This window comes from Scleropages formosus, chromosome 2 (assembly GCF_900964775.1).
Source record: "Scleropages formosus chromosome 2, fSclFor1.1, whole genome shotgun sequence".
Taxonomy (NCBI): domain Eukaryota; kingdom Metazoa; phylum Chordata; class Actinopteri; order Osteoglossiformes; family Osteoglossidae; genus Scleropages; species Scleropages formosus.
The window spans coordinates 10,894,254-10,919,067 of NC_041807.1; the positions used below are offsets into that span (position 1 = coordinate 10,894,254).

At 39.8% G+C, this 24,814-nt stretch overlaps 1 protein-coding gene across 14 annotated transcripts in view; it reads right to left on the bottom strand.

Annotated features, from left to right (window-relative positions):
* LOC108939922 (discs large homolog 1-like protein) overlaps positions 1-24,814 on the bottom strand; it is a 160,886-nt gene that overhangs the window by 102,219 nt on the left and 33,853 nt on the right. For 3 of the 14 annotated variants that reach the window (XM_029249498.1, XM_018761656.2, XM_029249486.1), the window contains exon 1: positions 5,172-5,709. The exons of 10 other annotated variants lie outside the window; for them this stretch is intronic. In XM_029249498.1, coding sequence (XP_029105331.1) covers positions 5,172-5,273 — 102 coding nt within the window. In that variant the 5' untranslated portion in view covers positions 5,274-5,709. Of the gene's footprint in view, positions 1-4,333; positions 4,358-5,171; positions 5,710-24,814 lie in introns of those variants that run through there. One more of the 14 variants, XM_029249489.1, reaches the window with a different exon arrangement.

The following is a 24,814-nucleotide window of genomic DNA, read 5'->3' on the forward strand; positions in this document are numbered from 1 at the left end:
GAGCACACTTCCCGCTGGCTGTACACACAATGCATTGAACAACATGCAGCAAGAACTGGCAGTTCAGTGCTCTGCACTGTGTGTCACTGAGTCCCCATAACTTTGTTACGGTGCATCATGCTTTTGATGGACAGAAAATAAGCTCATTTTTGCACCCCTCCCCGAAACCTACACTATTATCATACCAATTCTGTGAAATTACTCAAAGTACAAGAGCCACGTGATTTGGCATAAGGAAATTACACTTCTTTCTGAAAGATCTGGATTCTTTATGTTCAAACATGCAGCGGTGTGATATTCTCCATCAAGCAGCAGTTACGAGAATAAAACCAAAACTTGACAGAGTAGTAACTGCAGCCAAATTTTAAAGGTTTTGAGGCATGGTACCCATCTACATCCAAACCTGCACATTTATTTTTGCATTAGTCAATATTGTATTCTTACCATGTGAAGGCCACAACGTTTTGTAAAATGACACCAATCAGTACAACATAACAGACATGCTGCATATAAATTTTAGTGTGTTCGCACACGGTAGCCTTAAACACAGCTCCCGAGCTTGTAGGCACAGAAACTGTGAAGGTATCACACACAGAATTAGCTAAACTCCAGTTCATGAATTTAAACTTAAATGGGAAAAATGCGATGCAATTGAAACTTTCTCAAAAGTGAGCAAACAGTGTATTCTAGAAAGTAGCTAAGGCATTAAAATCCAAATCTCCATTACGCATGTAGTTCTCAGAGTAATTGCAGCAAACCATATGTCAAACAATACTACTGTTGGAGTCAGCAATCTTTCAGAAGAATTTATATTAAATGACTGTGGAATTTTTAATACATGCCATTAATGTTTAATTTGGTCACCTAATTTTTTTCAATTTGCATTCTAATAAGCACATAAACTAAGACAAGAAACTATACAAATATATTGCAAATAAAAAAATGCAATTTTCACCAATTTATGTTGCGCAGACTGCTGAAAAACTGATGTAAATGTGTGGTGCCTAAAATCACCAACAAAATTTCTCTGAAGAGAAAAGCTCTTTTTGCACTCCTATTTACTTTAACTTTTATTATGGTATGAACTCCTGTGTAATTTATTTTGGTATGTATAACACTGCAGTAAGTATTGGGAACAGCAAGCAGCATGTTTCCCAGAATGACTTTAGATAGACCTACAAAGAAAGGGCTGCAGACAATATAAGCAGTATGAGTGGGAATAGTAGCTGCACTGGAAGCTGCAGCAGGCAAGAGAGATGAGCACATGAAGACCAGGAATGACATCATGTAAAGCTGAGCCAACAACCCTGCTTTATAAACTGGTTTGTATCCTCATGCTCAGTCATGTCACCCAGAGAGCCCCTTTCGCAGGCACTGCACCGGAGACACGACGGCAGGAAGGAATGTTTTCTCCCTCTGAGACTGACTCTGTCCCCGTTTGTCTCTGCTGAAAAACACCTCCAAGGCCACTGGCAGTTTTTACAACACACTTGGGGATATTAGTACAACCCCAACAAGCTTGACACAAGTGCTCTAGATTTCTCTTATTATTAAGGGGTTACTTATTATAATTGTTATCTTATTATTACCACTACTTATTATTAGTAGTGTGATTTGTACTACTATTGTTTAACTGAAGTAATTCAAAACTCACAAACACCCATGAGATGTTTGATTTTAAGACTCATGTTTCTTTTTCCCCCGTTACAAACTGTATGAACTTCTCTTCAAACATACCATGTTAAAATATTTAAAAATAAACACAAAGTGTTCTCTTACTAAAAAAAAAAAAAAAAAGTATTTCCACAGATTTACAAAATTTCACTGTTGCAATTGAGGTTTTGTTTAAAACTGTTCTGAGGACATTTGATCCAAGCAGTCATATTACTAGATGAGGAGAAAAGGCCAAAGGAGATCAGAAGACAACGGCAGGTTTCTCACCGAATTTTGTCACAATTCACTGGTCCAATCAATCAACTCAAACGGAGAGCACAGGTTGGCAGATGGTTGTGTGAAACATCTAAGAAAGTTTTTAATGCACTTCTTAGTGTAGTCATCTTGATTTTCAATCTGGAAAATGGTAATTTGCTGTAATACCACAGTTGCAGAGCCGCTTCCACAGACAGACAGACATGCTCTAAGGCATAGTAGCTTTTCAAGCAGATGGTGTTTCATTACCGAAAATGTGTATAACCATAAGCAAGCAAAGTACGCTTTACAAAGTAGACGTGACAGTTTTAAGTCAGGGCATAACCATCAAGTCTGCAAGTACAACAAATTGCTACATTATATTGTGGCTTATGTAAACAGTGTCACCTAAGATTATCTTTATATTCATTTCTGATTACATCCACCTCCAGTGAATCTTTGTTGCTCTGAGTAAAATATAAGGTATTGCTATGATACTAGCTCCAGCAATTGTCTGGAAGGAGACTGCATATTTATATGTCAAACATACATGCAGATATAAGAAGCTGATGAAGACACATTATATGGTGAGGTCTAATGGTGTTCTTCATGGCAAACTGTTCTCACCTGTCTTTGTACCTGATCTCAGGGTCTACACAACTTTCCCATGTTATCTTGGGCTAAGAAGACTTCAAATCAAAGAGAATAGCATAATTACTTATAGAAAGCAATAATTAATTATTCTCATTCAATCTATCTGGCAAATATTCCTTGGCTACACCCTAACCAGACTGCTGCTCCTCTCCACCTCTGCCCACTTGGTGGTCCCCCGCAGGAAAGGTCAAAAATCAAAAGTACAGAGGTTTTTTGGTTCTGGCTGCGATGTGTTGGAATGACCGCTCCCCTCACACTCAGAACTGCCAAATCTCTCCCTACATTTAAAAAGGGTCTCAAAACTCACCATTTTCAAAATTACTTCTCCCCAAACCCTTACATGCACTCTTTAATAATTTTTTGATAAGAAATAGTTGAACAACAGATAAACCTTTATGCAGTTACTCATGTGATATATACTGGTTCATATGGTGGATTGTGACAAATTAACTACTCCAGAATCACATTCCTACATCCAAATCTCTCTCTCTGTTGATGTAATGCATTTAGCATTTTTCCTCAGTGATGTACATTACTTTAGACAAAACCATTTGGTAAACAAATAAGTATAAATGTAATATGAGAACAGAAAGATAAAAAGAATCAAGCAACCGAAAACTGCAGCATATCCTTGGCCATTTCACAGATTACTGGCCTGGGTATTAGCATAATTCCCACATTTTTAATGAAAACTGTATGAAGAGTAAAACTACTTTCAGGCAAGGGTATTCTAGATTAATGGTCACCATGTTTATAGCAGGCAAAACTTTTTTCTCCCATTCAGTTTCAATGAACATATACTGTATATCAACAGTGATCTTTTATCATTTTTCTCAAGGATTTCAAAACAAACAGTGCATTTTCATTATATTGTTGGACATAATTATCACAATTTCCTATCAAAGATTCAAAAAGATTCAGTGCGTGGAGTAAGACAAGTTTGACATAAAAACCATTAATACATAATAAAGTTAACTGATGATTTATATTCTAGTTCTGAACCCCTAGAAACACTCCATGTAACAATCACCATTGGTTGTAGGCAAAAGAGCAGACTATTTACATTTATTAATGCTTTTCTCCAAAGCGACTTACAATGTTAAGGCACCTACAATTATTTACCCATTTATACAGCTGGGTAATTTTTACTGGAGCAATTTACGGTAAATACCTTGCTCAAGAGTACTGCAGTGAAAGGTTGGAATCGAACCTGCGACCTTTGAGTCCAAAGGCAGTAACTCTAACCACTACACTACCAGCTCCCCCCAGTACTTTGTACTGATGAGAGAACAGTGGTTCTGGACTGGCTCCTTTTTATCTATTACTCTGATACCACCACTCGACTCTGATGCACCACTGTTATACGCTATAATTCCCCAAGTACAAGCAGCTCAAACCTCCTTGCTACAAGACACATAGCACTGCACAATAACCTGGAAACAGTAAAAATCCCCAGATCAAGAAAGCTAGGCCTAAACATCACCTTTACCTTCTCTTTGTAAATATGTCAGGATAAGAATGTCAGAGGTGAGATACCATGTTTCCATTTTTAAAAAAATACTGGCAGCACAGTGGAACTACAGACAAAAATCTTGAGAAAGCCGTCATTCTTTTGCATACTTGCATACACAAAAGGCTAAGTATCATGTATAACATTTATAGCATTAAAATACTGCAGCCTTCCCTTGTCCTTTTTGAGTGCAAATTCAATGTCAGAGAGCAAACAAAGTACTCCCTTTAACTGAAGCTGTGATACCATAGAGATGATTACCAGAGCCATTGAAAGAGCCTGCCGGAGGCTGCCACTGTTGTCATCCTTTGATGAAGTAACCAAGCATTTCGTAGTAGCTGAGCAGAGTAAAGTCTCAACTTGAATGCGGGAACTCGCAGTTCTCCAACACAGCGGCGAAACGGGAAAGCTCTCAGCGTGACATGAACAGGGGGCTTGAAAATTCCCTTTGCATAAGCAAAATGGGACAGGAGTGAGGAACCCCTGAGGAATAAGAAGTTATATAATACAGAGCAACTTGGCTATTTTCCTCACCAAAGCTTGTGCTGGTACATAACACAAAGTCACATGAGAAGTGGATGCAGTTCCATGTGATTTTTCTGATGATAATTATAACAGTTCACAGGTCTGGCAAAGGCTGAGGACTGTTTTTCAAAATGCTTTAAAAAAAAAAAAAAAAAAAAAAAATTAGAAAGGTGTTTGGTTAACACACTGAGCTTTTGGTTTCGTACAAACTTTCACAAACATCTCTGACAGCCATGAACCCTGGCATGAACTATCACCCCTGTCACTGTCAGGAATTGCTGACAGGCCTTGAGTGCTTGGAATGGAATTAAAAGTAATTAAGTGAAGAAATGGTTGAACTGTACAAACTATGTATGGCATTTGTCACAAAGCGTTAACCAGATAGAGGTGCACTTGTTCAGACCACTCTGCTAACGCTCAAACACACCACTGCTCCCAACAGACGTGCTGTAATTTGTGCTGCTCAGCTGCCTTCGAAGACCCTCAGTTCTAACTGTCGAATGGAAAAAAGCGCATCTGCACTTTGGCTTCAGCAGGTTTCCTACAGACACGGAGGAAGAGCTTTCTCACCCACCTTGCATCCAAACATGAGGGAGACGGTGCTGTTGGTGCATGCGACTTTGCAGTGGCACAACATTGGGACAAAACAGTCCAAGTTCTTGATGCTGGGAGACATGTTTCTCAGTGCCGGGGCAGCATTGTGGACCGGCACCGGGAATCCCGGAGAGGAGCTTCCCAGACCGGCACCCACCGCGTGTTTCCAGCTCCTGCCCTCATGCCGCAATACCAAAAGTCACAAGACGTGGAGAGGACAGCGAAGCCCGCGATGATCCTGCCACGAGAATGTCTGTCCTCCACGTCCACTGGAGCAGGGCTATCAGCACGATCTGCGGCGATGGGGTTTGTGCTGGAGTCCTGGAGGAGCCATTGTGCATGCCCTGTGGAGCTGCCCCCCTTCCCATAATCAGGAAGGAGGGGAATTTTAGAGCATTTCCCGTTGGGGGACAGGGCATGGGGGTGGGGCTGGTTTCAGAGTGCTCGCGTGCCACACGGAAAGCCTGATCTGTCACTGCTGCTCCACCTGCTGCAGTGGAACTACTACCGTAGCCGCTGTGAAGAGGAATGCTCCGGCACAAACATAAGGCTGAAAGTAGGGGGAGTGTGTGTGTGTGTGTCTGTGTGTGTGCGCGCATGTTTTTTTTTTTTTCTTTTTTTTGGAGAACAGTAATTCTCTCCAGTGTGGGGCTTATTATACAGCTCAGTAAAGACATACAGTGCATTCCCCCAGTAATGTAGACTTGCAACATCAGAGCACAAAAAAAAGACAAAATTGAAACACAGTTCTAACGTGCGTTTTGTATATGCATTTGGAGGGAGGGTTACAATGTAAACAATACAATCCCTTACACATCTAACTTCAAATGGGTATTTTTAAGCAGGAGATAAGAAAACGTGTAGACGAAGGTGGTGAGAAGCATCGGGACCATGCATACTTAACCATACGGCTATGCCTTTTGACAGTTCCTTCTCCAAGTAAGATTCTAACATTATACTGCAAACAAGAGAACCATGAATGCAGAGAGGGACAACTAAGAGAAAGGTCCTACGCCAAACTGTGAATGTCAACAGCTAGAAAGGGACAACGGTCACGCTGCCAAACACACGCTGCTGTTACAAACCGAGGAGGCTGGGGGCTTCAAGTGAGTTTCCATTCTCCATCTAAGACATGCATGGAAGGAAAGGGGCATGATAACAGGAGGTGGTGGTTGGGGGGGCAGGGTTGTTCTCCATGACTTTGCTTCAGGAAACACAACTTATGTGAAAGCTGGCTCAACACAGAAGGGCAGACAAATTAGCTCCTAGCTGCTAATGTTGACGATAATGTACCGTAAATGCCGAGTAATTAGAGCGTGGGCTGTGATGCAGCTGCTCTCACTGTAAGCATCGGAAAGAGGAAACATCCCCAACAATTACGGTCGGAGAAATTCCAAAAACAGGGGGATGTTATGGACGTTAAGAGGTTGATTTCGTGGAAATTATTTACAATATGTATCGTGGTGGTTTTCTGAATAACATGAAAAGGGAGAGGATATATCTTGCAAATGAAGATTGTGGGGAAAGGCCCATTGGCAGGGAGTGAGGCAAATGAAGGGGGGGCAGTGTCAGCTGCATCCAGTCCTCTCGCAGGCACTTCATATCCCTGCCACAGCCAATCAGAGTACTGTGTGCCATGACAACCCTGTAGACAGAGCACAGCGACAGGCCACACAAACTGCAGGAAGACAGGGAATGACCTCAGTGCTGTTTTTAATTTAGGCTAAAAGATCAAAAAAGGAATGTGTCTAGATGTCTTTTCACAGTCCTACATCACACTCTTCTCAACAAGCAGACCAGGGAATTATAAAAAAAAGCATTTGAAAACATTCAAAGATCATATTTTTCATAGAAGGCAATACAGAGCACACAGTAAGGTTACAACAGGTAGAAAAAACATAAAGGGCCTCCATAAATAGCATAATCTTTAACTGCACAGAATAAATGGTCATTTATATTTATTTATTTAGCAGACACTTTTCTCCAAAGCAACTTCCAATGAACTCTATGTAGTAAGTTATTCACCAAGGTAATTTACACTGCTACATACACTACTTACAATGGGTCACTTATCCATGCATCAGTGGAACACACTCTCTCTGTGTCACTCACACACTATGGGTGAACCTGAACAGCATGTCTTTGGACTGTGGGAGGAAACCGGAGCACCTGCAGGAAACCCACACAGACAGAGGGAGAGCATGCAAACTCCACACAGGCAGTGAGTATCGATCTGACATCCTCTCACACCACCCAGGCACTGTGAGACAGCAGTGCTACTCATTGTACTACCATGCCACTCAGTACCTTAATTTGGTACCTTCTTCTACAAACAATGAAATTCATAGTTATATGCCATCAGCTGTGTTTAACCTGAAAGACTATAGTTTTTTATTTAAAAAAAAAAAAAAAAAAAGTTGAGTCATTATATCTAAAATATTGAGCGCAAATGAATGGAAAACCTTTAACATTTGTCATTCAAATCTTTATTCTGTGCTATTCTGTCCTGAACACAGATGTCACTGTGCATCTCTACATTTCCAAGAAAGATTTTTAAACAATTAAAAACAGTCAAATTGCATAAACTCCATATGAAGTCAAATTCCCAATAAAAAAAAAAAAAAAAAAAACTGAAGTTACCTACTTCCTCTAGTTTCCATTTGGTCCCTTTTACATGAACATTTTGTTTGGGAAAAGTACCCTGTACTTCCATCTGATGTCTATTCTGTGATCCATTCTAAACCTGGAATATTTTACCTTGACCAAGAGTGTCTTTATATGTAATACGACAAAGCAAGCCAGCCGAAAAAGGGATATTCCAGAGACAAAAGCACTCTGTGTATTTGCATCTCTACAAATCATGACTCCCTTGGCCCAACCCTGACTGCCATGCTTTACAGGCACAACTCTAAGATCTCATGAATATTACAAGCGCCAGAACTAAACAGAAAAATTCTGTCAGAAAGAGGAAAAGGCAGCACTGACAAAAGATGTTAAAGTATTAAAAGTTTGGTGTAAAATACATTAAGAATGACTGGTAAAGAAAAATGGGAGGAGTGCAGCAAATTTACGTTTAAAAAATGTTCAAACCCAAAAAATAAGCTGGAGGTCACTTCTTTCAGATATGACTATTTCAATACAAGCTACCTCACAACAGAACCAAATGGGTAGATTTTTCAATTTATACAAGTAAAAAAAAAGAGGTCACTTAATTCAAATTTAATGAGAACATGACACATTAAGCTCTGTGAAGCTGGCCCACAACAAAACAGCACAAATAAAATGGGGGAAAAAAAAAGATTTGTTGCATCTGTGCTGTGAAAATTTGAATTTGTGCCATTTTTGTTAAGTCATCATCTATTATTTTTTTCCAGGCTGTGATGTCACCCAACCCCCCTACAATGGCACACAGACCCAAATTCGGACATGTTCCATAGCGCCACATTTGTGCCACTCAAAGCATGATTGTACTTCCTTTACTTTTGAAGATATTAATAACTGTTTATACGACACATGATGCTACCCAGCTCCATGAATCTGCCCCCCTACAAACAGTCATTAATATCTTGAAAAGCGAAGGAGATAGAATGGTCTTTTTAACAGCACAAGTCATGTCATGTTGCTACAAATTCATCAAGTCACAGTTGTTGACAATCGTGTCAATGACAGGGCTAACCTAAGCGTGTCAAAATGCACAGCATCAGTCACTTAAGTGTTGTCACAAAACCAAAAATTCTCAAAATATATAAATGGACCCAAAAAAACATTTTATCAGCCCTTTCTATGCAATTTCTAAAGAAGCTGCTAATTAATCACAGTGTCCTATTTCTAGAAAGCTGTTTGACACTGCAAAATAGGTGTCTGCCAGGACTGCAGCAATCTATTTTGCATAACTTTATGTTAGCTATACATAACACAGTTTTCTGTCTGTGTGGTGGCCTATTTTCCATTGTTCTATAATGCCCCCAAGAGTTTTTTTTTTTTTGGAACAATACACCTGTCACAGTACTTTCCTTGGCGAAGGTAATGCTCTGAGTTCACAGATTTCTCAGATGGCAAAACTACACACAAAGAAATGTAGTGCAAGTGAAAGGGTTGAAGGGACCAAACAAAGAAATATAACACAAAAACAGGCAAGTGTACAAGGGCTGTACAAACACTAGACTCCAGGATTCACTAGAGGAATTGAAAATTTCCAGACCTGTATATCAAAGGTACTAATTGTATATTTCTCTCACACATACATCACTTTGGAGAAAATGGCTTGGTAGATGAATAAATGTAAAATGTAAATATCACGGCCATACTTAAATACAAAACACATGTAGGCATTCATTTGACACACTTATAATTAAGAGAGATAAGAACACATACACACATATATCACAATTGTCAGCACATATTAAACTCCCCTGCTGTAATGGTACATTCCCAAGGCAAGGTCAGACAGTTCCCATGTGGCACTATTTAAGCCAGTTGAAACGCACTGCTTCTCTTTGCCAGTGAAGAGACAGAAAGAAAGATCCCAAATTGACAGTTTTAACAGGAAGAAACTGAGTAATATAATAAAGCCAAAGGTAATTACTGCAGTACTACCCGCTTGATGGTCCCATGCATGAAAGGTAAAGCACAAAAATTCTCGGTTCTCTCCATTGCGGTGGAACGACCTCCCTCTCTCACACAGAACTGCTGAATCTCTGTCCACATTTAAAAAGCGTCATAAAACTCAGCTCTTCCAGACTCACTTCACCCATGATCTCTTAAGTTCATGTAGGGTGTAAACGTTCATGCACCATAACTTTAAGATCATGCCCGGATAAACCTTTACACCCTAATGTAACGTAAACATTTACATATATCTCAAAAAAAAAAAAAAATTACTAGGAAGGTGATCAGGAATCATGGATACTTGGATAAAGTTTTATGCAGCTGCTTGTGTGATGAACACTGGTTCATATGGTGGAAGGAAAACTAACTGCACTTAAGAATCACACATCTGCAGCCATGTCTCTTCCTGCTAATGTAATGCAAACATTGTATTTTCTATAAGATGTACATCGTTTTGGAGAAAAGTGTCTGCTAAATGAATAAATCTAAAGGTAAACTGTACCACATATTCAAAAAAATTACAGAAAGATTACAAGAATATTGAGCCAAACAGTGAATAATTGACAACTGTTAGGAACAGCAACATGGCCTAACTCTGTGTTGGTGTTTATGGCTGCACACACAATGTTGTAATGTCTTGGCGTTCTACTGTCAATATTATGAAAGTGCCATTTTATGTCTATGAATGGTTTTGTAAGTTATTTTCCTGGGACATGTTTGTCCCTCATAACTCTGAAAGCTCAAATAGATCCAGAGCCTGTCACTGAAGACATCTGCAACACAATAGAGGAAGACTAAAAGAAGGGGGGGGAAGAAAAAAAAAAAAAAAAGTAGTATTTAAGAATATTTAAGCTGAAAGCTTAACATGAGGTCAATTCCAGTAAAGCTGAACAAGTCTGACTACACAACAATCCATTATTTGCTAGTTCTTAACGCTCTGAGGGGAAAAAACAATAACTGACACCTTGTCCTACTTGGATTTCCCAGGTCCAAGAACGTGTCCTTTTGCAAACTAATGAATTGCAACGGTTAGCAAGTACCACTGCACCTCTACTAAGAGAGAGAACAGCAAGTGTGTAAATGTGCAGAGTTCTCTATGCAGGTTTCTCACAGGCACTCTGCTCTTTTAAGTTCAGCCTGTGCCTGAAAGGCTTTGCTGAAGCTGCAAATGCCTCCTTGTAGATGAGCAGCTGAAGATGTGGGCATCAGATGAACAGGCTCCCTGCAGCCTCCCATCAAGCAGCCTGCACTGCGCGAGCTCACCACCTGCCGAACAAGAGTGCGGAATTGCTGAACTACTCTGATGGTGCTATAGATTGCAGCTTTTGCAGGGCACCGCAGAAAAACTGCATCCATCACATGGCAGGTAAAGGGCAAAAGCTTTTTACAGCAGAACTTTTTCTGAAATCACTACATCTTATCAGCTTACAATACAACTGTTCCAAATATTTCAAACATGGACTCATTTATCCAAGTAAAGTACTTTATCAAGGTAGCTAGATGTCAGAAACTTAGCAAATATTTCCTAGTACATCAGTCAAAACGTGTGCTTAATTATAAAAGACTGTCACTGTCATTGCACAAATCTTCCAAAATTATACTCAACACTGTGGTTCCCAGGGCTAGTCAGGGCACAGACTAAGTACTGATTGTCCTTCCAACAGAGATTGAAATTATTTAGCCCTAAAACCTGTTGGGATCGGAAAGAATCGCTCTCACTCACTCGGCTTGATCATTTGTCCTTATCAGGATCGCAGCGGTCCAGAGCCTGTTCTGGAGGCTCCAGGTCCTGGGCTAGGAGGGATACACCCCAAATGGGATATCTGTCAATCACAGAGTAGCCCCCATCCCCGACACACACTACAGGCACTGCCAATTCTACTGAAACACATCTTTCAACTGTAGGAAGAAACCTGTGCAAACACGGAGAACACAAACTTCACAGAGAATGAGCTATACTCAAACCTATGCCTAAACTTTCCAACTGCTTTGAGGCAGCCTCACTATCAACTGAGCCACCAAGCAGTCTAGAGCAGCTTCCATAAAGTCATTATTAAGGTCTGTGGTCCTTCATTATCACAAAGTGCAAACCTGCCACTGCACATCTGAGTGAGGCTAAGAAGTGAGGGCTCACTTATGATCAGCGTAACACCTGTCATGCTGCAAAGGGGCTTACGTTCATTAAGAGCAGTTACATTCTTGTGCTGCATGACAGAGGAGGGGTTTAGCTATGCCTGCAAACAAGCCTGTTGACGAGTCTGACTCTGTTACTCCATAGCGCATGGTCTGGTTAAGTAGGTTCAATTCCATTTATTCAATAAGAGTTAAGTTTTATACGCTTAGGTGCAGTAAAGACTGTTATATGTATTGTCTTACCCTATGATAAGCAATCATGACAGAATTCCCATGAGTGCCGGACAATGGAGAATTTTTTTTAAAATTGGGTAGTTTCACTGGGAAGTTTCGCTAGCTATGCCCCAGCCACTATGCTTCTCCATCTCTGGCCATGTGGTAGTCATACTCACAAGAGTATGAAATCAAAAGCCCAAAGGTTCTCAGTTTTCACTCCAATGTGATGGAATGAGCTCCCTCTCTCACTCAGAACTGCTGAATCCCTTTCAGCAAAGGGTCTCAAAAGACAATTCTTTCGGATCCATTCTCTCCTCATCTATCTGCTCCTTAAACTTTCATTACATTGTCTTAAAAAAAGTGACTACTTTGACAATCATGTTTTTACACCTACATCCTCTGTTTTGGTAAAAGACTCTGAGCTGTCACATCGCAGAAAACTGTGTGCTACATGAATAAATGTAAGGGAAGAAAAAGTTTATAAGTAAGTTTTTCTGCTGGCCAAGCAATAATAAATTTTGCAGTTGAGCAGGGAATAAGGTAAACTAAGAACAACAAGTATCCCAATCCAGGTGTTATCCACATTATGTTCTATGCTTCCCAGAATGGACTGTGAATAATTACACCTATAACTCAAGAAATGTTTTCTAACAGATGACTAGATAAGTGGTTTGCATCAATCTGACTAAGGGTGTGTGAATAATTCTATAATGGCTTCCACTTACACTGTTAACACCACTAACCAATGCAACTCTTACTCAATGAGGTGACTGACAAGGGTCAGCACCGACCTGGAGCAAAGCATCAAACAGAATCGCAAAAAATCCCAAGCTTAAGATCTCATAATTACTTCCTTGCCTGATGAATGCAAATTGAATGAGTCAAGAGTCAGTTCTACCATGCAGGTAGCATCCATTCTGTGCGTCACAGCTTCTCCCACAAAGCACTCGTCACTCCCCCAGCCTTTGTGCTGCTGGGTCCGAGGGTGATGGGGCTGTTGAAGTGGAGTAGATGGTTACATAACCATGCCCACCGCCAGCAGACGCCCTGTGGCGGAAGGCTGGAAAGGGTTCAACACAGCTGGTGCAGCCATTACATTTGCATATTACAGCAGACCTTGTGTGGGTGTGAAGCCAGGGCTGGCGAGCCAGGGATCCTGTAGACGACAGAGAAGGTGCTGGACTACTGAATCATCAATGGGTGGCGCTCCTTCCTGGTAAAACTATGTTTTTTATAGAATAAGAAACTCATTTTTCACATTACCTTCCTTAATTTTCACAAAAAGCAACAGTAATTCTGAAACTTTAAAATGAGTGAGCCTACATTATAAATACAATCATAGGTAAAGGTCACTGCAGATTAGTTTCCACTTTCAAGCCCATGAAAAACCATGCAGCTACTAAAGGACACTCCCAGATAAGCAACACATTCCCTTTCGCTGCAGAACAGAAGGTGGTGTGAAATTTTAAGTGAGGAAAATAGCAGTAAAAACTTGTCCAATAAGACCTGTACAGAATAACTACCGTGAGAATAATGCCAGTGCTATCCCGACACACTTCCTACAAAAACATGCCTGAGATTTTGGAGGGACAAAATCGCAAAATCAAAATTTTGTGGGGACAGCACGTAACATAGTGGTTAGAGCTACTGACTTTGGATCTAAAGGTCGCAGGGTTGACCCCACCTCCAGCTGTAGTACCACTGAGCAAGGTACTTACCCTAAATTGCTACAGTAAAATTACCCAGCTGTACAAAAGGGTGAATAGTTATAATCTTAACATTGTAAGTTGCTTTGGAAAAAAAGAGTCTGCAAAGTGAATAAATGTACATAGCTAGTGCCACGTATTGGGATCGGGGGGGGATTTTGTTTCTGGAAAGGAGATTCAAATAGTTTGATTTACATTTTAATTATTTCAATCATAGTGTTACAGTAACAGTCAAAAGTATGAGACAACTTACTGGAATCCATTTCTTTCCATGAGAGATTTGGTTAACTTTCCAGCTCCTCTGCAGCAACTCCCTGAGATGTAAACTTCTTTCAGGTCAATTTGCTTTCACTCTCCTCTCCAGCTGGTGCAACAGGGATTGTGTACAAACACTTTTCACTTGTATGTGTCCAACAATGTCTAATGTCTACTTCTCAAGACAGTATGTGCGCCTTCATTCTTCTACTCATTTCTAATGTGCATTTTTTTCTCGAAGATGTACAAGTCGCAGCACACAGCACAATAAGATCAATATTTAATCCACTATTTTAATCTAAATTAATTTACAGTTCAATAACTTAGACAAGGGAGCACTGCACTGAAAATGCTGGCATGACACCTCACTGAAGAGTGCAATAGCTTCACCACATGGAACATGCAGCCTTGTCCTTAATTACAGTTCTACCTGCTATTACTGTAATGTGTTAACAAAAGCTAGCAAACGTTACCAACACCAACAATGCATTTGCTGTCAGAATTAAGACATGACAAAGTGTGACAGAGCAGGGTTGCCACAGTTACCGGTCTGCAGGAACCTCATTCATTACAAATGCTGTAGTTGAGCCAACAGTCAGTTCACACACTCCGTTTCCCCTCTTGTGTTATTTCACATGTATGTTAAGCATAATGTGCAATGCATGTGTAATGTGCTGTACTGTACTAGTGTGACACCACTTTTTGTGAATAATGGATCAGTCCTTCCTAAAAACAGAAGGGAGACTATTTAAATGGTCCATTAATTCTTATGCAATTGGCTGCACAATGTTCATGTTGTTGATGTCACATGTGAAGCGCTGTGTACTTTTGGAAATATTATATTTAATTCTTTTTTCTTCATTTAGTCTGGCCTTTAACAAACTGCTTTTGCACTTTATGTGCTGCACTAAACTGAAAAATTAAGTTTAAAATGTTTTTAATCTTTTATGTATTCTTTTGGTACAGCTTCCCGCTGGCTCTACTTTGAAATAAAAATATTTAAATTCAACAAAATTGCCTTATTGTTTGCCTATTGCCGAAATTTCCTTTATCAGCCCTTTACCATGCAAATTATTGCAGTTTACAGTGCGCTGAACATGAAGCTCTTAAAAAAATTCAGTCAGTTTTTGGAGTCTCTGTCATTCAGATTCATTCTGCTAATCCGGACTTCTGCAACACCTAAAGTTGGATTCTATAGAAAACTATCTTGCATATTGGAAAAAGGAAAAAACTGATGCCAAGACAGCAAAACTTTTTAAAAAAAAAAAAAAAAAAAAAAAAAAAAAAAAAAAAAAAAGATTCTTTTCTTACTAATTTTCTGAAGACCAGTCCTTCCATTTGCCATTCTACATATGACTATTATCTCCAGGTGACCAGTTTAGGTCTCCCTTAGTCTACACTGCTGATCACACAAAATGAGCACATGGATGTGGCACAGGGCTTCTCCTGGACTATATCGCTGCTGAACCTGTCAGCTGTCTATTCAACGGAGAATGGAAAACTTGATATTCAAGTGAAGGAGGGGCTAGATGCACTGGTATGGAGTGCCACCCAGTGAGTCAAAATATATTTTAAATTTAAATTTAAATAAAAAAGTGTTATGACAACACATCATTCGAGTCAAAACCATGTGCTCATGAGTAAGTGACCAACAGCACAGAACAATTTTTGAGGCGCTACTGGGTGAGGCTTTACAGACACACTATGGAAGGATGTCTTCCCCTCACAACAGTCACCAGTTTTTACAACGATTTCCATACTAACAGCAGAGGGCACTCAAATGCTTTATACACCACCACAAAATCTGTTTACAATGACAAATGTTCATTATATTTGCATTTATTCCTTTAGCTGATGCTTTTCTCCAGAGCAACTTAAAACATTAAGCTCCTTACAATTACTGACCCATTTATACAGGTGGGTTAATTTCACTGGAGTAATTTACAGTAAGTACCTTGCTCACAGGTACTACAGTCAGAGGTGAGATTCCAACCTGTGGGTCCAAAGGCAGCAGCTCTAACCACAACACTACCAGTTGTCCCTCTTCATGCATACATAAGTTAGTAAAAGTTATTTAACATTAAAATGCAAAGAAAAAAGTTGTAAAATATAAATCTTAGTAGTGACATCAGTCAAATCAGCTGCAGTTCTATGAAAATTTTTGTGAATATATTACTACAAACCAGGTGCATTTTATTAATTGCACAAAAGAAAATTAACATATGAAGCCAACAGACCGGGTAAACAACCAAAGCCTGCCTTTGAAACAATGCCTTTAATGAACGCGACTTCTTTTGAATTATTCCACTGAACGTCTGTTTGAGCCACAGGATGCATTAATTACCTTGCCTTGTCCAAAAAAGAACACTGTACCCTTCTGCAAAGGTGCTCACAGGACAATGTCTGTGTTTTATCTGAGGACACAGCATCGACTGGGGGGCACCTATCTCTAGAAGGCAAGAGCACATTGTGCATAGCTACAGGTGGTGCCCTATGACTGCGATGCTGACTCACAGCTCATATCCCTACAAACCCCCCACCCCACGCTTGCACACAGGGGGCCTCCCAATGTGGGGGCCCAAAACCATCAGCCTGGAAGGAGTGAGACGGCACGCAGGAATACGGGCACACTGCAGGCAGATTCCATTTCTCTAGATAGGGGCCTTCACATGCTACTTACCGTCATCATTACCATCAGGAAAAGCAAACTTAGTACAAACAAAACAGTTGAAAACTGACATGGCTGTCCTCATTTCTGGCTTGAAGCTGCAAGATACAACTGCTCTGTTTAGCCTTTTCTGTTAATTCAGCAGGGAAAACTGTTTATATTTATGGGGCTAAACTGCAATGACCGAAGTAGAGGAGGATTTCATCCACTCCGTGGTCTAATGCTTGTATAATCATACATTCTTAATTCAATGAAAGACGAAATTTCAAAAACAAAAAATACCTCTATTTAAACTAAAATAGTTGTAATTGCCACTATTGTGTGGAAAACGGCCTAGCTCTAAAGATTTTTTGAGCAGTCATTAGCAAGGGCATTTTAAGTCACGCAGGTTTTGTCATGTTCAACTGCATGTGCATTGACTGACAGCTCTGAAGTAGAAGCAAACATGCAGCAGGATCTCCACTTTTGAGTACTTAAGCCTGACAAGGGTTTTAAGCAAGCAAGGCTTGAAGGAGTGTGAATCAGTGGAACTCATTTTACTAATTTACATTATAGGATGCATTTCCCCCAAGATCTCAATTATCTCGGTTAAAAAGTGAACAAAGCAGAAACAGAACCATGTATGGAGGGAAGTCCATAATACATGCACAATGTACAAAGATAGAAATTAAAGGGCAGCACTGAAGCATGGTGGGTAGTGCTGGTAAATCACTCCTCCTGGGCTCTCACCTCTGTTAGAATCTAGCTCAGTCTGTGTGCAGTTTGCATGTTCTCCTTGTGTTTACGCGTGGGTTTCCTCTGGGTGCTCGACAGTTCATTCACACACCACAAAGACATGTTTTCAGAAAAAGCATGATTCTAAATTGCTTTTTAAGAGAGAGAGATTACCCGGTGATGGACATTCCTCACCTCCTATGATGGTAAAGATCATGTAGGCTGTCTTCAAAAGCAAAATAAAACTGCACAGTACAATAGTAATAATATGTGCTCATGGCTCATGCTTGTTTGCATGATCAATTTCTTTTTACTGATTTATCAATGGGGCTGGCAGAATTCACAGAACATGCTACCCACGTTATGAATTAAACAAAATTCATTTGGAAACTACACTGCCAACATAGAATTTTGATGTATTTTTGTAAGCGTCATACAACATATGAGGGTTTCTTGAGATTTCAGTTTCAACTGATTTCCAAATTCTCTTAAAATTTCAGATCCCATTCAACTGCCTATACAAATTGATCAATACTTACATAGAATTGAAAGTTGTATTGTAAGTTTAATGGAAACATAGTGAGATGTAGAAGAATTGATCATTAATAAAAAAAAAATTTGCAAGTAAATCCTACTCTTGTCATGTTACTTAATCTATGAATTTAACCTAAATACAGCAGGAGTATTCCACTGTATTACTGGATAAAGATATGCAAGTCAAAATGCAACATGCTGATGCTGTATAAATGAGATTTAAGTGTTGAAAAATGGCTGTCAAAGAACTATAGCATACTTTAGGTGAACAGCAGCTAAAGTGGCCATAAACCCTTACTGGTGTATTTGCAGTAACATTTTTTGATTCTTAAATGTTACTGCAAGATGATTGTTGTCCACCTGGTATTTGGATGAGGCATCACATTCCAGCTGATTTTAAAAAAAAAAAAAAAAAAAACCCCAATTTAAACATGTGAAATTTGCTTTTCATTCCTTTTAAGATGTCAAAATGACATATGTGTCACATCAAACGAGATACAAGGGCTGTTCCGCAAATAGTTATTATAATAAAAAAACTTTTCCTCTAGCACTGACCATCACTTGTCAATGTCCTCTGACCACATTTATACAATCCCTTCTTGGCCAAAACAAACCCCCACTGATTTGGAGAAAGTGGGAGCAGCTGGGACAGCCACAGTAGGGCTGGCTGTGCTGTGGGTCTGTTTTTAGCCTGACCTGGTTGAGCACAGCACTCCCCATGGCCCCCTCCTACAGGGACACCTCTGCTCTGCAGCCAGCTTTGCACAACCTCAAGCCTTTAATTAATCAGGTGCAACCTTTCAGTCTTGGTAAACACTGGTGCCTCGCAGTGCTCGAGCTGCATGTTTGGGCACAGTATGCATGGTTTGGGTTCGAATTTGGCTCAGGGTGTGTGAGGTTTTGCACTGCCGTTATGTTTACAAGCACCCTTCGCAGCCTGAGAAAGCCACACCACCTCATCGGTTAAGAGGCCTGAGCTCATTTATAATGTACTAACACACAAAAACTGAATGCAGGTTCTTGGAAAAGGGGGATCAGGTGTTTGAAAAAAAATTGGATTGGAAAAAACAATGCTGATTGACTCTTCAGCAGAAACATTCCAACAAACGTGTTCCATAGCTCATTACTTTGATGGTCAGAACACAGTAGATACGCCATCACTGTCGTAAATCTTCAAAAGAGCCGCACTCCAAATCCTCATATTTAAAAATAAAATAATAATAATTAAAAAACACTGGTATCACTTAAAATAGGTTGTGAACAAAGGCCAAAAGCACATGGCAGCAGGACTTCGCTCTTAGACACTAGTCATTCAATTAGGTCATTAAATCCTCCCAGTCAGGCTTCAGAGATGTTAAACTGGTTCCATTACAGCAGTCTAATTTGATGTGGCATAAAAACTTTTATTGCATTTCAAAGATATGAAATTAACAAGGGCCTCAGAGTTGCAGATTTTCATCACTTTACTGCTCAGTGCAAGCTTTTACTCAATGGAAGTTACAATTTTTACCTTTTAATGAAGATTGACATTTTCACTTCCAAATTCAACAGTCAGAACCAAATTACATGCCCTTTACAAGTACACTCAGCACACACAGAGAGGCCAGGATCACATTTTCTGTATTTCAAACATTTCTTGGAAAGACAACACCTTCAAATACTTCTCTTCCTCTTTCACTGCCCCTTTAAGAGGAACCTCAGCCTTCATGTGGCATCCAACAGGGAACATGTAATCTGTCTCCTCTGAGAAACTACTGGCAGGCTCCATAATTACATTATTAAAACGGAATATTTTGACAACTCTGCTGCTACTTGGACAACTGCCTCGGGTGTCTCTGTAGACCTGGGACCTGGGAAATCGCACTTTGAACACAATGCATGCTGTTGGTGCTTAGGAGGTGCACTGTGTGAGTTGGAGGACATAAAGGAGTGAGTGGTGTAAAGGAAGACCACTGTATCAGCCCCTCCAGGAAGAGGCCAGCATGTGCTGAAATGGTGATAATCTGCAAACATCCTGAAGATCAAGGTCCTGATAGGCAATAGGGATTATAATATGTCGAAAAACAGGCCAGGAATATCCTGCATCTCACACACACACACACACACACACACACACACACACACACACACACACACACACACACACAGTTTTATTATTGTGAAGGCACCTTCTTCACTGGTATCACGATCGCCTGCCTTTATAGCAGCAAAGAGAATGAAAGCCATCGAATAACATGTTTAATACATACAACTTTGCATAATGCAGCTAAATTTAAGATACTTTTCTTCAGTACATTTATCTTCATAAAAAGGCTTTAGCACAATCAGACGAAGTAAATGAATCTTGATAGATCTTTCTTTTATGTCTTAGCATGTGATCCTCATTTAACCGACAAAAGTGCCACCAGATGGACGAAAACCCAGATTTCTGCATGCATTTCTCTGAATTAATGCCAAGATAACATTGAATATACAGCATAAAGATGATTCTTAACCCTTATGGTGCATCTCCAACTACAACATGAATATTTTACTGTTTCCCCAAAATAAACTGCAAGCTCACTTCCAAATCAGTTTGAGAATTATTTGTACTTCAGTTCAAAGAAATGGGCTGTACGCATAACCCTGAGACAACTACTACATTACTCTAGGGTCTACACTCTATAGGAAAAACATTTCTTTATATCAAACAGTCATAAAAAGCAGACACCCACAGAACATGTTACAAGCAGATGGTTGGGACTGAAGTTAAACAGGTTTACTAGTCACTCTTTCTTTTCCAAGTATACACTTTAGAACAGCTAAATTTCTTTTCGAATAAAACGTGAATTAAAGCACGGATAGCAAAACTGGCCTTTCAGCCCAGTCTCTGGCTGAAAACGGAAAGTGCTGGAAAATGCACTTGCATTTTATATTTATGAGAACCTTACACTTGATTGTCTTCCTACGTTCACTTTCAGCACAGCCCCTGGTGTTCTACATTGAGGCTTGTCGGCATCATTTTTAAGGAAGCGGGGAAAGATGCATTACCAAACACTGAATACTCATTGAACAAATGTAGTTTTCCTCTCTCACCAGCCTCAAAGTGTAGGCCACGGTCAGAACGTTGGCTGAGAGCGATCAGAGCTGGGGCGACAAAGGAGCAGCGTGACTAACTCTGAGCGGCAAGGCGGACGCGAGTGGGAGGGTGCTGACTCACTAGCATTGCCACGCTCCCGGCACGCCCCCACCCACAACCAGCCCTCCTGCTGCGGAGGCTGCACTGTGGGTGATCGGCTTCAATGGAGCCTGCAGCAAGCCTGAGGCCCTGGGTCTTCACAGCAACACAGCTGTCCACTCCAAAGAAAAGAACCAACGTCCCTCATACGTTTCGTTTCATGCCGGTTTCTTCTGAATACAACTGGCTTCCATTCTATAATGATGTCACTTCACATACAGTACATGTGGCTAAGCAATGAGACAAGTAGTGTAGCAGATAATGTTATAAGCTTGTAACCTAGAGTTTGCTGGTTAAAGTCCCAAGCTACAAAATGTTAACAATAGTAATACAGAAAATCATACAGATACATTGATAAGTAAGATTGTGATTTTGGTTAAAGTTGCAAGTAAAAATGAAAATGACTACTAAAGTTTAGGTTTTTCCAATTATTACTGGTATTCACATAGAACGAAGCACATTTTTCCAAAAAATAAATGAAAGAATTTGATATTAATATTTATGTTTACCACATCTCCATGGGGGGGGGGGGGGGGGGGGGGGGCATAAATAGGGGGGATCACTATCCTGTTTAGAATAAGTTACTTGAAAAATACATCTAGATTCTCATTAACTGACCAGAAACAACTGTTTTTGCTCAGTCATAAATAAATTTCACTACAGAAGCAATCACATGGGCAAACAAGTAATCTAAGTGTAGATTTACTACAAGACATTCAGCAAGACAATGCTAGTTAAACTGAAAAGAAAAAAAAAATAAATAAATAATCACAAGTCCATGATGCAGGATTTGATATTTGCACACTAGATGACTGTTTGTAATTAACAAAATTTAGCAGACCCTCAACTGTGAAAGTAAAATAGAGTAAAGACATTTCCATTTGGTAACTGAAACCAAAGGCACAAACAGAGACTATTCTTGTCATAAGGAGCATGAAGAAATATTCCAGTTCAACAGTACACAGCAAACGTAATGTGAAAATGCAACAGACATAGCCATGGTCAAGACCTGTGCAACAACCATCAATAAAACTCTTCATTCAGAGAAGACATTAAAAACACAATTAATATTAAATACACATATAAAAGTAGAAAATGTATGTCCTCATAGTGACCTCTCTTTCTGGATGCCTAAAAACTTTATCCAGCCAAATTTTAAACAAACAATTTACTTACATTATGCATTCGTTTAATCAATATTCTGATGAAAACCACAGACGGCAATGTCACAACAAAAAACATAATTGCTTTAGTAATCCTCTGTGGGGGAAGTATTAATTGAAAAAAATATTTGATACTTTACATTGGAATCAAATGCACTGTTTGCCATACAGATAATTTTCTGCTCCAGTTTGCCTTTTTAGTCCTTGCATGGGTCCCAAAGCTGTACAACAGTGTCCTGGAGTCCAGAATCCTCACTTTCACTCATTACGGCTGCAGTTACACAGCTGTGCTCTTTGTCAGCAAAAGTCATCTAAATCTGTACCTCAAGAATAGGTGTTCCAAAGACAATTAACGGATTATAGGCAAGCCTCTTAAAGCTTACAAAAGCATTAAGTCTCTCTGGCGTGCTAAACTGAAAGACGTATCAAACGTAAGGCTACAACAGAAAAACACTGAACCCCATACATGAACAAGGTTCCATACCATGAAAAATTGCTAGAACAGGTTGTACAAACATACACAATTTTCACCAAGCAACGGGGTTATAAATTAAGTACAAGCACAGTTTTGTCTGCTATGCCGTGATTTTACTTCCCTGAATGTCCTTGACCCATTCCTGACAAAGACAGAACAGGTGGCAGAAGCATATACACACATATACAGTAGAGTAAACCCCACAGAGATGATTCCAAACAGCACAACTACCCCCGTTAATGGATCTGGCAGTCAGTCAGTAAAACAGAATAAACAGAACAAACTGTCATGGAAAAATTTAAGAAAATTACAGGTTCCTTTAATCATTCAACTATGTGCAGAAACAAACCTGGCACCAGACAACATGGGAGAACAATGTCTTGTGACACAGAAAATCTGCACAGCAAGTAGTGCTGCTATCTCACAGTACCTGAGTGGTGCGAGAAGACATGGGTTCGATCCATGCTCAATCTGTGTGGAGTTTGGATGTTCTCCCTATATCTGCGTGGGTTTCCTCCCACAGTCCAAAGACATGCTGTTCAGGTCCCCCATAGCGTGTGAGTGACAGAGTGTGTTCCACTGATGTGTGGATGAGTGACCCATTGTAAGTACTGTATCTAGCAGTGTAAGTCACCGTGGTGAATAAGGAGTGTGGGCTGATAACACTACATAGAGTTCATTGGAAGTCGCTTTGGAGAAAAGCACCTGCTAAATAAGTAAATGTAAAATCTTAACCAATCACAACTTTATGACAGTAATGTTAATTTAGCCACACTTAATGCCAAGCACAACTAAAACAGCAAACTCATAACTATTGTTATTATTAATTCATTTACTTTACGATTTTCTCCAAAGTGACTTAGGTAAGCTGCTTATGATATTTTTCATTTATATTACTGCATGAATTCAGGGTAAGTACAGTGATCAAGGGTACTACAGCAGGAGGTAGGATTTCAACCCTAGACCTTTGAGTCAAACCACAAACATGTAACATTTAAGTTACTTAAATTTTGTACTTTCCAAGTGCAGGGCTAAGGACAGGCTCAAGGTGTATGTAAAAATATTGCGCTATGCATGCACACAGGGAATCTGCAGACTAGCTTCTCTCTGACAGGGACTCATGCTCTGGTCTCCTCCTCAGGATCAAACATCCATCTACTGCTGGGGCAGGTTTAAGTAAATGGTGCTGGCCCTCTCCCCTCCTCATGTTTACATTTGAGATCCACACACACACGACACATGCTTGCATCCACTTTTGAGAGATGTTTGTTAAATAATTTCATGTTTGAAATTGTTGAATAATGGGTAAACCTTTAGTGCAGCTACTCATATGATGTATTCCAATTCATACAAACTGTACTCTAGAATCACATCTGCATACAACTCTCCTTCTGTTCATGTAATGCACTCAATGTATTTTTTCTGAGCTATATATGTTGCTTTTGAGTAAAGCATCTGCAAAATGAATAAATGTACATGTAAACAAGAACTGTGATAGTCTTTTTAAGGTATTATTCTGCTTCTTGTCAATAATACAGGTATCCCCTGTAACACAGATATAATACATTCCTGAAAACCGTCCACCTACCCAAAGTCTAAACCGGTCCTTTCCCATTATTTTACACTAAATGGGGAGTGGAGAAAAAAATAAAATAAACTATCTGCATCACTGGATTTTGCAGACACGCCCAAATATTTCCATAAACACACTCCAAACACTTAAAATTTAGGTGTCTCTCTCCCTGAGAATTGATGAAAGCCTCTCAAAATTCAAAAAAGAATTCAGACCCACTTCTCTCAATCTCCAACCAGGCCCATAAACTTGCATCCCACCATTTGTCACAATCACTAACACATCAATTCTATATGCATCTTCATGTGCAATTACCAGTGGGGAAAAAAAGTGGTATTGGACAGAGTGATTTTAGAATCAA